Source organism: Dermacentor silvarum, chromosome 1, assembly GCF_013339745.2.
Source record: "Dermacentor silvarum isolate Dsil-2018 chromosome 1, BIME_Dsil_1.4, whole genome shotgun sequence".
NCBI classification, from domain to species: domain Eukaryota; kingdom Metazoa; phylum Arthropoda; class Arachnida; order Ixodida; family Ixodidae; genus Dermacentor; species Dermacentor silvarum.
The window spans coordinates 411,294,991-411,308,147 of record NC_051154.1 but is presented as its reverse complement, the minus strand read 5'-3'; the positions used below and the strand labels follow the sequence as shown (position 1 = coordinate 411,308,147).

The 13,157-nt window shown below is 45.7% G+C and overlaps 1 protein-coding gene across 1 annotated transcript in view; it reads left to right on the top strand.

The window, feature by feature from the left end:
* Positions 1 to 13,157, top strand: part of LOC119447187 (endoplasmic reticulum transmembrane helix translocase) — a 265,907-nt gene that overhangs the window by 181,574 nt on the left and 71,176 nt on the right. The window contains exon 15 of the mRNA XM_049663732.1: positions 840 to 943. Within this exon, the coding sequence (XP_049519689.1) occupies positions 840 to 943 (104 nt within the window). The remainder of the gene's footprint in view (positions 1 to 839; positions 944 to 13,157) is intronic.

Sequence of the window (13,157 nt, the reverse complement as noted above, 5' to 3'; positions counted from 1 at the left end):
AAAGGTGTAAGACTAGAGCAAGAAGCACACAAAGCACAATGGTAGACTTCAAGTAAATCTTTACTATGCTGAAACATAAAACTTATGGGATGTGCAGAACCCTGCTGCATTAACTTTTTTTTTCTTCCATCTTTCCTTCACACAGAATTACTTGCCCAACAAAATGCTCCTTTGTGGTAGTATAGTAATAGTAGTATAATAATAGGTTTGTGGTAGCATAGTAAACATTCACTTGGTCTATGGTCGTGTCCCAAGTGCTTCTTGTCGTATGTGATTTTAGTGCTATTTTAAATATGTCTCAATTCCGAAAAATCCGCCAACTAGCTGCACTTTCTTCTCTAATTAAGCTAAGACAAAAGTGTGAACCCCCCTGTCATTATACATTATTGCCACCAGTGCATAGAAACTAGAACAGCCTAATCTGGCTTGTGGCTTTGTTGCCACAAGCCACCCAATTGTTGCCAAATTGTGGCAACAATTTTTTTTCAAGACACCATATTTGCTCTTGCTCTATTTTAGAGAATTATCAGTAAGATAATTAGTGCACACATGTTATGAAATTTCAAAATGCAAGCACACTCGTGGCTCTGAACACCCCACTTGACTCTCCCATAAGGTGGTGCCAATAGCAGCAAGTCAGTGGTTGCCAAGCCTGTTGATCCCATACGTGATGATCTCAGAGGGACAATGTCGATGCATCGATCACATAGTCTCACCCATGGCTGTGTAATAATGAGGTGACCATGGTCGTACTGAAGCTTCTTTTTGCAGTGCATTACATGTTCAACCAATGGTGATCTTTTGCTTTCCCACCGTAAGGAATGCTCTTTGTGTTGCAGGATGGGAGTGGGTTAGCATTGACGAGGCTGAGCGAATTCCCCTGGACGAGTCGCTGAGTGATCACAGTCTTTGTGTCAGATACAACCTCTGCATCACTGGTGAGGTGAGTCTCGCTATGAAAAGCTTCTTTTTCTGACTGGGTTCGTAGCAGTTATTCAAAAACCACGAATGCCATTTAAAGGCCTTTGAAAACACCTGCATTTTGGGAAATGCTTTAAAATTCAACTTGAATTTTGGCTTAGCTTATAGAATTTTGTTTGAGCAAATGGCCAGAAGCTCGGTGCAATCCGAAAGTTTAGCCAGTCCAACCTGGTTTGCAGCTTTGTGGTCGTTTGCTTGCCAAGCCTTTTTAACCTTTATGTTCGTGCATGATTTAAAAAAAAATTTGCTTCTTGTTGACAACAGCATTCTGTTTTCAACCTAACAAAATGCTGCTTTAATGCATAAAATCCTCTTTGAGCATGCGAGTTCCTAAAAACTCCATGTTCCTAAAAGACCGCTGTGAACCTTGTCTTGCGTGTAGGAGAAAGTTAAAATTAGCATCTTTATTTAAATAAACACCTACTTTGGTGCGTTGTGGCTCTGGATCACATGACCCAACTTTTAGTGCCTTTGCCTTGATAACTGCCACGAGCGAATTAAAGCCTTGTGTGTGTGTGTTAAGAATGTCATCATTATGCAGGATGTCTGCTGGGAGCCGTTTCCTTGCAGGAATTAAACAGGCTGCGTTGAAAGGCAAAAATAGTGAAGTATGAGAGCTTCTGTGGCAAGCAAAAACTTTTTTTGTTCACCCGAATAATTTGTGATTTGTAAGTAGTCCTCAATGGCAGTGTCGTGAGTTACAACTCAAATGAATGTGCTCACACAGCTTCAAGGTTTTGTACCCTGATTAAATTTTTCATGCAGTTTGGGTTGCTACATATTCAAACATACTACAGGTGAATTTCATTAATTTAACCTTAGTAGGACGTTTATAATTGGTTCAAGTTACCTGAAAGTTGATTTACCCTTCGGGGTTACTCAGTGGCTATGGTGTTGGGCTGCTGACCACAAGGTCGCGGGACCACGAGGTCGCAGGATCTAATCCCGGCCACTGCGGCCACATTCCGATGGGGGCGAAATACGAAAACACCCGTGTACTTATATTTAGGTGCACATTAAAAAAAAACCAGGTGGTCCAAATTATTCCGGAGTCCCCCACTACAGCATGCCTCATAATCAGATCGGGGTTTTGCCACGTAAAACCTCATAATTTAATTTTTTTTTCTGAAAGTTGATTTGGTTGTACACTAGAAATGGGGACAACAGGAAGTGATGCATATCTCTGTTTTTAATGCGCTAGGAATGCTCGATGACGCAAGCATGTTGCAGTAGCGTTACTATCTAAAGCTTGAGTCTCAGATTTGCTTTTTGCAGGTTTAAATTTTTCTGTGATTTATTTCGTGAAAAAAAAAACCAGATAAATGTAATTTGTCGGGGAACCTTAAAATGGCAGAACACATGTAATAAAATTCACGCATCTATTTTTATGTTTTCAATAGGTTTTACACAAATAGTATTTTGTAACGTTTAATTTCACTTTCTGTTTTGATCACACATCATCCTCGCAATAAGTATATTCTTCAGCCACATTATATATCCAGACGAACAGATCACGAGCTCAAGGTTAGGGAATACAGTTGTAGAACTAAGCTTTTCAAAAGCACTTTTTTTCCCCAAAACCATTTTAGAATGGAATGGACTCAGTCGCCTGCTGCCGTGGTTGGTATACTTAATGAACTTTTTGCAAATACTCTTTGAAATCTTGTTCTTTATTTTACAGTATATAGCTAATGTAGAGATTGCTATCATAACATAGTCAGGGGTGCAACAGCTGCGCCAATTGCGCCATTTTGATACAATTTCATATTTTTGTGCCGAGCTGCGCCAAAACCGCGATATACGTTGAAATTGCGCCACGCTGTGCCAAAACGCCCGACCGGCTGCGAAATTTCTCGGTTACGCTAGTTTTAGCCGGAAATAAAGGCTGCGTTGGCAACTTGCAGCTTGACACGCCATTACAGTACCAGTAGCACCATGGAGGAAGGAAAATTGAGGAAGAAAATTTTCCTTCCTCCATGAGTAGCGCAGACAAGATCCAAACTGGAGTGCCCAGACGAGACGTTGGCATGTTTGGTGGTGGGCGCCGAAGAATATTTTCGCTGTTGCTGGTTGCAGTGCGGCGTGTTGTATATGCAGTAAAATCTCGCGGAGACGCGGAGTGTGCGTTGCTTGCAGTAACGAAAGCAGTTCACCATTGCCAGTCGACTCAACAAGATCCTCGCCGTATCTGTGCACGCGGTCACGAGCAGAACAGGTACGAATACTCCATGGCAGGGGTTCTCAAGCATGTTCGTTCCGGGGAACCTTGCTGAGCTCCATGAAGCACCAAGGACCCCTCCCCCCCCCCTCGAATTAACCGAATTCAAATGTCCTAATTAAACTAATGTCGAATTATCCAGAGCATCAAGAAAACCATAAATGAATGCTTATTACGTCAACACGCTTTTATTTATTGAATGCATCAGCAAATCTTGTTTATATTTTGCACAAAAGCAGTGAGAAAGCTGAAATTGTCATCTCATGACTGATTAAGGGGGGGGGGGGGGGGGGGGGCTAGCAGTGGCGATAGTCTCGCAACATTGTTCGCAGCACGGCCCCAGCGCGCGTCTTCATCTGCAGACATGCTTTTCACTAGTGTGAGCACATCTGGTTATTTTTTCGCTAGGGAGCTGGTCGCCAACAAATCGTCCGTCCATCGCAATGTAGCCGGTGCTCTTAATCTTTGACATTTTTGCACTGAGTCAAAGTGCAACTACTGCTTGCCGCAACCGCTGCTGACGAAACCGCGGCCGTTATCGATGCGATTATGGACGGCGACTACGCAGTTATGAACACCGTTACTAGATAATCTAGTAACCTTGGTTATGAAGGCACGCAGCCGACGCGCGCACCGAGTCAAAACGAAACTACTGTTTGCTGCAACCGCTGCAGACAAAACTGTGGTGGCTATCGATGCGATCACAGATGGCGACTACGCACTTATAGAAGCACTTATAGAAGGCTGGCCACCAACGCGGTGTTATGCGTGGCGTTTAACGCAACAATAAGGGCTTTGAGGGCACAAATAAGCACAAAGCATTCCGGTGTTGCTGTCAGTCACGTATCGCGTACGATTGCCGCTGAGGACCGTGGCGATGGCTTTGCTTCGGCGGCGAGCTTATCTAGGTCTTTGAACCTACATCCCCTGAAGTAGGCCGTGATAGTCGGGTGCGCTTGCCGTGTGACGCGCTCGACTTTCTCGGCGTCGGTGGCGAGAGGGCTCGCGAGACGATAAAGTTCGTCCATCGCTCGAACATACTCCAGCAGGGACTCGTCTGGATGCTGGGTACGCAACTCCAACTCTCTCCTCAAACGCCACTCGTAGTTGGCCGGAAGAAATTCCTCGCGGAAGTTCGCGCGGAACTCTTCTACCGTGCGGGCTCTGTGTCCGGCCAGTCGGAACCAACGAGCCGCCTGTTCAGTCAGTGAAGCAGGGACCACGTGCGCGAGAAGTGCGGCGTCTGAAAGCTCTGCTGCTTGCTGATAATACTGCAGACGGTCGAGGTACTCGTTTGCACTAGTGCGATCGTGGTACCCACTATAGGTAGGCATGTCTACCTTAATTCGTGGTCGCTCGCTCTGCGGCGGGGTCTGCATTGTGTTCTGCAGGGCGCCGGCTAAGCTCTGCATGACTTGCAGCGCATTCTGCAGCATTATTTCGCTCGACGGAATACTACCGCCCGAAGGTTCGGACGCATCCGCAGCTTGCGTCGAACTATTTAGAGGCATATGTGCCCCTGAGTCCGCGGAACGAAGCGGCGAGGTGTTCGGCGTGTTAGGCCTACTTTCAGGCCTAAACCCTGCCAACGTGGCATTTCCGCGATCCCGACTGTTCCGCGTGAAACACTCAAAATCAAAGCTACCAGTTTGTTTGGAAGCTGCCGCCGTGTTAGCACTAGGCCTCTGATTATCTGCCGCGACATCCGACAACATGAACAAATCTGGAAAGTCAGAGAAGCGCGTCACCATTGTTTGCTGTAACTTCAGTAGTCCCAGCTCCAAAAAACAGAAAAAGACTCGCCGTGTTGCCGAATTCGAACCACGTTGGTAGCCCCAAATGTGGGGGTCCTCCCCAACCTGTAGCGCGTGTAATCGCAGCTACGTAGGGTTCGGGCGAATAATGCAACAAGCGAGTCAACTCAACAACGTTTATTGATGTGGGCAATAAAACACACTTGCAGAGGGAAGTCCGCTCTGTATAACAAGTAATAAAATAGGCTTGCCTCGTCGCGTGTGGTAGTCACTCAAACGAGGTCACTCACAGGTTTCAGCGGGTAAATCCGTATGGGCAGGTAGGTCAAGCGAGGTCAGAGAGCCCCGGGGGTCTCTCGGTCGCGCTGTTTTATACCTTTTTTACCTTTCCGCGAGGGGAGTGTCCTCCTCGCCCGCCGGATATTTTCCCTCTTCCTGCGCGGGCGCGCGCGTCGCGAGAGGTGAGCGAGAACCGGGAGAGGGCAAAGTGCATTTCTCCCGTGTCCGCCCGGCTCCCGCAGCGCGCACGAGATGTCCGCCCGGCTACCGCTGCATGTGCTCCTGTGCGCAAGCGACGGGCGAGCACCCGCGGGAGAAGGTGGCAGCGTGTGCTCCCCACAACGGATGTAGTCAAAGGTCCCAGCAGATCAAGGGGGACACAATAGAATGGCTCTGGTGGATGTCTACCGGTTGAAGCTGGCCAGTAGGTGCAAGAGAAGGACGCTTGCGGCACTGACAGGGGTCGCAGGCAGCATTGTAGCGGCGCACAATGGCCAGCCCTAAAGAACCGCCGACGCACGTGGTCATAGGTGTGGGAGATTCCGAGATGCCTGTGTCGGTGTGTCATGAAGATGCTGTAGAACGGTAGTACGCGAGTGCTGGGGAGAAATAGCAAAAATTTAGGTCCATCTGGCTGAAGGTTGTGGCGCAACAGAATGTCGCCGTGTAGAACAAAGCGGTGGAGAGAAAGGTCGGGATGGCCAGAGCGGAGACGGTTGATGATTAATTGCAATAAATCGTGGTGGTGCCGTTATTGACTAACTCAGAGATAGCCAGTGCACAAGCGTCAGCATTGTGGTCAGGAGAGCCAGCTCTGTTCACCGGGTGATGCGAGAGAGACAGTCTGCATCCTGGTGCAATCGACCAGACCTGTATATTACAGCAAATGAATACTCTTGGAGCTGGAGATCTCAACGACCAAGGCGGCACACCACTCAGGTCCTTGAGAGAAGACAGCCAGCGAAGGGTGTGATGATCGGTAATGAATGAGTAATGACCGACGCCAACACTTTGTGTCATATTAAGCAAATGAAGGGGTCGCTGCGATACCTGAACACAGCCCTTAAAAGATTCCTAAAAGTGATGTGTAGATCATTCCACAATCTGTGATACCACGAAACACGAGTGAGGTGGCGCTAATCACTCAGCAGTAAGAAAGGATATTTTAAGTGCTCATATGATGTCGCAGGATACAATTGATCTTGAGCGTATAATTGCATGACTATCACTTAGGGGGCGTATAATTGCGTGACTATCACTTAGTGGCTACGCAGCTATCCTTAGCTGTTCCTGAGGTACCCTTCTATTATGTGGATATCCCACTACGCAGAAATAATTTTGCTTCGTAAGTAAATGTTCGTGCTTTCATACTTTGATTATCTGCTGCAAAAGGAAAGTGCAAATAGAGTGTTACAAGAGGATCATATACAGTTAAACCTGGATATAACGAAATTGACAAATTCCCGAAAAACTTCGTTATAAAGAGGATTTCGTTGTATGCAGGTTCGGCACGAAAATTCGAAAAAGAAACGCTTACCGTATTTACTTGATTTTAACGCGCTCTCGATTGTAATGCGCACCCGTTTTCCATTTTCGTCGAAGCACTCATCCTTGGAATGTCACACCAGGTACTGGATGCGTGGACACGTGTCGTTTTGCACAAGTGCCAGGTGTCGGAAACGAAGAGCAGGCGACACGATGGCGTTGTAGCAGTAGCGCACCCAGGATCTCTGCCAGGGGGGGGTTGACAGTTTGCCAATACCATCTAAACAGCACTAATTTCGATTTCTTCACGGGAAATTGTCAAAAATGCGCTTTTTGCGAGTGTGCAGACGATTGCGCGTCTTACATCTTAGTTGCAGTACTCAAATGCGTAAGGAAAGAAAAGGGGTTGAACAAAAGGGGGGGGGTTAAGTCGGCCTCAGGGGGGGGTTACAACCCCCGAATCACCCCCCGTCGGTGCGCCACTGCGTTGTAGCGTCGTATAGTGTCACCTAGTGTCAGGTGACACTAGGTGACACTCTTTCGCCTTTTTTTCCTTCGCCAAAATCAACTGGAAAAGGGGAGTGCCAGCTTGGCGGACTAGGCCAGCTGCAGCAAGCGGCGGGATCAGGTTTGAATGAAGGGAGGGGGAAAGGTCACGCCCGCGGCGGCAAGATCGCCGGGTCGAGGGATGCAGGCCCGCCTCGCGCACGCTCGCTCTCGCCTCGCAGTTGCCGTGAATTCGAGCGCGCCAAGCACGCCGCCGCCACTTGGCATTCCGTCGCGGCGGAGAAGGTGCTTCCGGTTGCTGCTCGCCAAAAATGACAAAATTTGGCGCAAAATCTCTAGGTTGTCGGTGGGGAAAATTCGTTATTTCGAGGGGGTCTCCCGCTGCCACTTTGTTACGTAGGGGTCTAAAATACATGTGCTTCTATGGAGTAACGGCGGGGAATAGGAAAACTTTGTTATATCCAAGAATTTGTTATATGGAGGTTTGTTATAAGCAGGTTTAACTGTATATAATTTCAGTCGCTAGGCATAGGACGTCATAAAGCTGAGTTGCTGGTGGCTAATATAATGTGCTCGTTAGCATGGTGGTGTTAGCTTGAAGGAAGCTAGTGGCCATTAATTTCACAAATAAAGAAAACGTAACAAGGATAGCTCTTAAAATAATTTAAAATTATTGGCACTATTCTCATGCATGTAATAATGCAGTAGCACCATTGTGTTAAAGTGCCTCATTTTTACTGTTATCGGAAAAGAAAAATAAACATGTCTGAAGCCACACGGCGATCCTGCGACTGCGTTTTCATAGTGCTGTACCTTGTTTAACTAAACTTAGTAACTATCTTGTATTTGACAGAGAATCGAAAAAGAAGTAGAAGGTAGTTATGTATGCCTACAAGCTTTGAAGTAGAGTCACAATAACTAGCTGCTTTAACTCATTGCGGAGCAAACTAGGGGTGCTAGATGCAGCGAAGGTTGATTGATTGTCAGCGTGTAGGTCAGATATGTCGCATGCATCAAGTGCACACGTTCTTTCCACCGAAGGGCCTTGCTGGAGAAATTGAGTCCAGAAGCTGAAGTTGAGGATAGGGAGGTGTGCTTTGTTGTCGGTGACGGTCACGAGAGTGTGCGGAACGGCGAAATTTCGTCTGATTGATGCCGGCCAGACGACACGTGGGGCAGCTTGTGGTTGCAACCACACAATCAACTGAGCATTAGCGAAGCGGCGCTGCACCTGGAATACTGGAAAGATGAGGAAACTCGAGTTGGAAGTACGCCGGTAGCACAATTGATGAGGGCCGAATGCGTCAACAAAAAATCCAAACGAAGAATGACTTCGTAAACGCATTGCTCGAAGACGGCAACTATTTTTTTTTTGTTTTGAATACTGCTACTCTCAATTGAGAGCATAGCAGGTGGGCATTACAAAAGGATAATCATGTTCTAAAGAAAAAAAAATCGACATTTGAAAACATCTACGCTGTACACATCCATGGAATCGCCTTCCTTCCGACATTGTTTCCATTAATGATAACACCCGATTTAAATCTGTCTTAGCTAACATTGTATAATTAGGTGTTACCATGCTTTGTCATATTATTGTGCACTATGTTTGTTCTCTACCCACTCCCCTCTAATGCTTCGGCCCTGAGGGTAAATAAATAAATGAATAAATAAATTAATTAATTAAATAATTAATTAATGTACAAAAAAACATATCTGCCAGGGTAGGATTAAAGCAATAAATGTGCTCTAAACAGTTTTTCATGCAAAAATATCAATATTATAATAAAGTTTAACAGGGTACAATCAAGGGCATTGTGCTTACAAGAGAAAAAAGAAAAGAAAGTAAGAGATTCTATACAGAGCATTTAAAGCGAAGATTGCACACAAATTCAAATTAACATTTCGAAAACATGCATTCTGTGCACACGAAATGAAGCACAATCACCGAGGAAGGATTGCAACCAGTTAACAAGTAAAGAGAAACAATGCCGTATCGATCATGCGCAATGTTCAGCCACCACAAAATAATACTAAAAAATAAAAAGCGAAGCACAACCAGGCACAGTATTGTAGTTTGTTACGAAAGTAGGAATGGAATAAAGAAGCAAACAAGTTTTATTGTACAAGGACGGAGTTATGTGCAGTAGCATAAGCAATCTCCTTCACCAAGAAAACCGGTACAGATTTCACAGCTTAGCACCAGCAAATATTAGGATAAGGAAATATATTGTATACGTGCAGAAATGTAAGGAAACAGAACTAGTATTCAAATGAGAGAGTGTGTGCGGCAGTGACGATGGTACTACAGGTTAGGTGTATTTTCTAACTTTGCAGTGAAAGCGGACAATGTTTCTGCGTGCGTGACACATGGATTGAACAGATTCTATTCACGTATCGTAAGTGGTAAAAATTATTGCCCAAACGAGTCATTGTTGAAAGAATATTCTGTTAATGCGTATATATGCTTATGACGAATCGGGGGCGACTGTGAAAATACGACATGCTTAGACACATCTATCTTATAGCTGTCATGCAGCAGTTGGTACAAAAACTTGAGCCTGCTTTGCCCTAGTGGATGGTGTCTCAATTCCAGAAGAAGCCAGAAGGTTAGTGGGACAGCCCGTGCATTTATACTTGTTATACACAAATCTTGTAGCTTTACTGACTCCAATTTTGTTATATTAGTTGGCAAATGAGGGAACCGTGTTAGCATATTCTAACACTGGTCTTACGAACATAGTGTATGCTTTGAGGATGTGGGTGCCATTCTTAAACATCTTTTTACATAGAACAGCTTGCATAGTGCAGCTGCTGTAACCTTGGCAACGTGTGTGTCCCATCTGAGGTCAGATGTCAACGTAATGCCTAAATATTTAAGTTCAACATTTGCTAGTGGTTTACCATTAACAGTGGAATTCAATTGAGACAGGTTCTGTTTATGTGTTACTGCAATGGTTACTGATTTTTTCACACTAATGGAAGGTTCAGGACGGAACCTTGAGAAACTCCAGAAGTTGCAGGGACTGTTTCTGATTTAACACCTTCGAAAAGCACCAACTGTGAGCGCTTTGTTAAAAAAAATCTTTTATCCATGAAAAAACTAGTCCCTCTCTGATTACACTTTGTAGTTTTGCGTTTAATTTACTGTGGCAAACGCAATCAGAGGCCTTTGATAAATCAAGTAAAGTCATGTCCATTTGGCCGCGGTTATTGATGTGTGTGTGGTCATAAACTACCTCAGTTAGCTGGGTAATAGTGGACAAACCGTTACAAAATTCATGCTGAGGGACAGAAATTTCGTTTCTCAAGAAAAACGGTTATGTGTTTTAGGATAATGTGTTCTAACAACTTACACGAAGTGCTGGTAAGATATATCGGACGGTAATTTGGTACTGAAGACTTTTCTCCAGATTTTCCAGACGTCAGGTAGTCAAGTTATTTGCGAAAAATTAGCCCAAGATACTTGCTACACCATTTTGCATATTTTCTAAGGAACTCGTTTAGAATATCGTCTGGGCCATTAGATTTTTTTAGATTGAAGTAAAGCAGTAAGTTGAGTATTCCTGCGTCTGTGATGCTTGATGGACCAAGGGATAAAATGGGAGGAATGATACCGTTATCTGTGGTGAACACTGAGCGAAAAAAATTGTTGTATGCATTAGGCTTTTTCTGTTCTCTCCTTGGGACCTGTGTGCGACGCCGTCTAAGGTGACTCCGAACCTGTTAGGGTTGCTTTTAATACAACTAGGAAGGGTGACGCTAAAGTTTGACATTTTTTGTTTTTTTGTCCGAACTCTGCTCTGTGGTTTGTGTTGAATGTAAGGCTCACAGTTAATGTTTTTCACAACCCTGCGCAACCTTTTTGTTCTTTGCTTTGCTTGAATCACTTCACGTGTTATCGGAGGATGGTTCACTGCTGATTTCCTAAGTTTCGTTGGTATGAAGTTAGTACAGTCGAACCCGGGTATATCGAACTCGCCAAAAAACGTTTATTAGTTCGATATATGGCATAATTCGATATAGGCCCGCTATAGCATTTGATGACGCAAAGGCACATACCAATAAGAAAAGTAATTTATTAATATGGTGGCTTACTTGTGTGCCCTACTTTGGAACAAAATAGTCCTGGATTTTCTTGTTTCAACGACTTCGCTGCCTGCGACAGCACGCACGCCTCCACGTTGTCCAACGAGTCGGAGCAGCTGAGGCCGCAATCTTGTATATTCACGCAATAGCGCTGCACCAACGCAAGTGCACTAATCACTTTCACTCCTTAGAATCGCTCCTTGGAATCTTGTACGCGGCAGCGACGTCGGACTTCTCACCGCGCTCGTGTCGATTTATGATTTCGAGTTTCGCGGCGAACGGCAAATTCTGCCTCTTTGCACAAGCCATGACGACAGCGCGCCAAGAAAGTTCACAGACCGCCAACAGGCAACACCACCAGCACGGACCACGCTGAATGAGGACTCGAGGAAAAGATGCAGCAGCAGGCACACAAGCATAAAGAAAGAAAAAATGGTGCTCACTTGTACCGCCTCCGCGCCTCGGAGAAAGCACGACGGCCTCTGATTGGCTGTAAGCGCTGCAAGCAGGCCAGGATCATTTTTTGCAGGGGGGTGTTCGTCTGTGCACAGCCGGGTCTAAACCACTTTTTCTGTGACTCCACTCTATCCCTTCTTTCGCTCCCACTTACCCCTCCCCGTTGGCGCTGAGCCGTGCTCCCTCAAGGGCTGCAGAAGATAGCGTCAACCTTTCCCTTTCCTCAAGAACCACTTATCATCCACTTTTTCTAGGGTGGCGCCGGCAGTTTTCCCCGCCACCGCGAAGGAAAGCCAACTTGCTGGGGCACTTTTGAGGCACATGGAGTTTGATATATCGGTTGTCGTTGCTATTTTCGTTCGATGTAACAGTAACTTTTGCTATATATTCTCAATGTAAATTTACCGTGCTTAGAAATTGTTCGATATACGGGATAATTTGATATAAACGGGTTCGATATAGTTGGGCTCGACTGTAATGCAGTAAATAATAGTAGAGTTGAATCTGAGCCAGAGTAAATTAGCATCACTAGCTGCGTCGGTAGCTAGCTGCCAAATAAATTTTAAAAAACTTTGCGAGGTGGGTGAGCACTGTTATCGTCTGCCCTTTTAAAATCGATTACAGTTGATCCACGCTTATGACCTGCAATGCTAAAGTCGAACAGCAGCAACCAGATAGGTAGGCTATGGTCCAGATATGTTCTCAACTACATCAGTTCGAACCTGTTCTATTGGAAAGTGCTGACTAATAAGTATCAAGTCAAGTATGTATTTAGTTGTGTTCTGTGCGCGTTGGAGATGATACGATTTCACGAAGGTTAAAGTTCAACTCTAGGTCTATCAGTGCTTCTGTGGCAACCGATGTGTGGTGTAGTCCAATCAATGTCTGGAATGTTAAAGCCTCCCATTAGCAAGAGCTGCGTATGTTTCATAAAGTCCTTAATTGTGGTGACGCACTCGTGACCGGGGGACGTGCTTCGGTAAATGCATCCAACAAATATAGGCTCCGTACAGTGAACAGGCGGCGCGGCTGCGCAGCAGCGGTGGCGCGATGCTCAGCGTCGCATGTGGCGGGCGGCGCGAAACTGGGAAGGGGGGAAGACAGCGAGATTTCGGAACTACGTATACACGCCTCCGAAAGCCGCACGTATATCCGCGATCCGCCTTCTTTTTTTGTGCGTGTGTGTACGTGAAAGTACAAGCGTGGCCCTCTGTGATGTCACAAATAGTTTTTGCGGGGTTCAGGCCTATGAAAGGAATAGACGATTACTTTCACGGAGCAGCGTTAACCAGCGGAGACAAGCTCTACGCTGCTTCGCATGTTGCTTGTGTGAAAGAAGTGGACGGCGTGGACGTTCACGCGAAGTGCCGTTCGCAACAGGGAAAGCA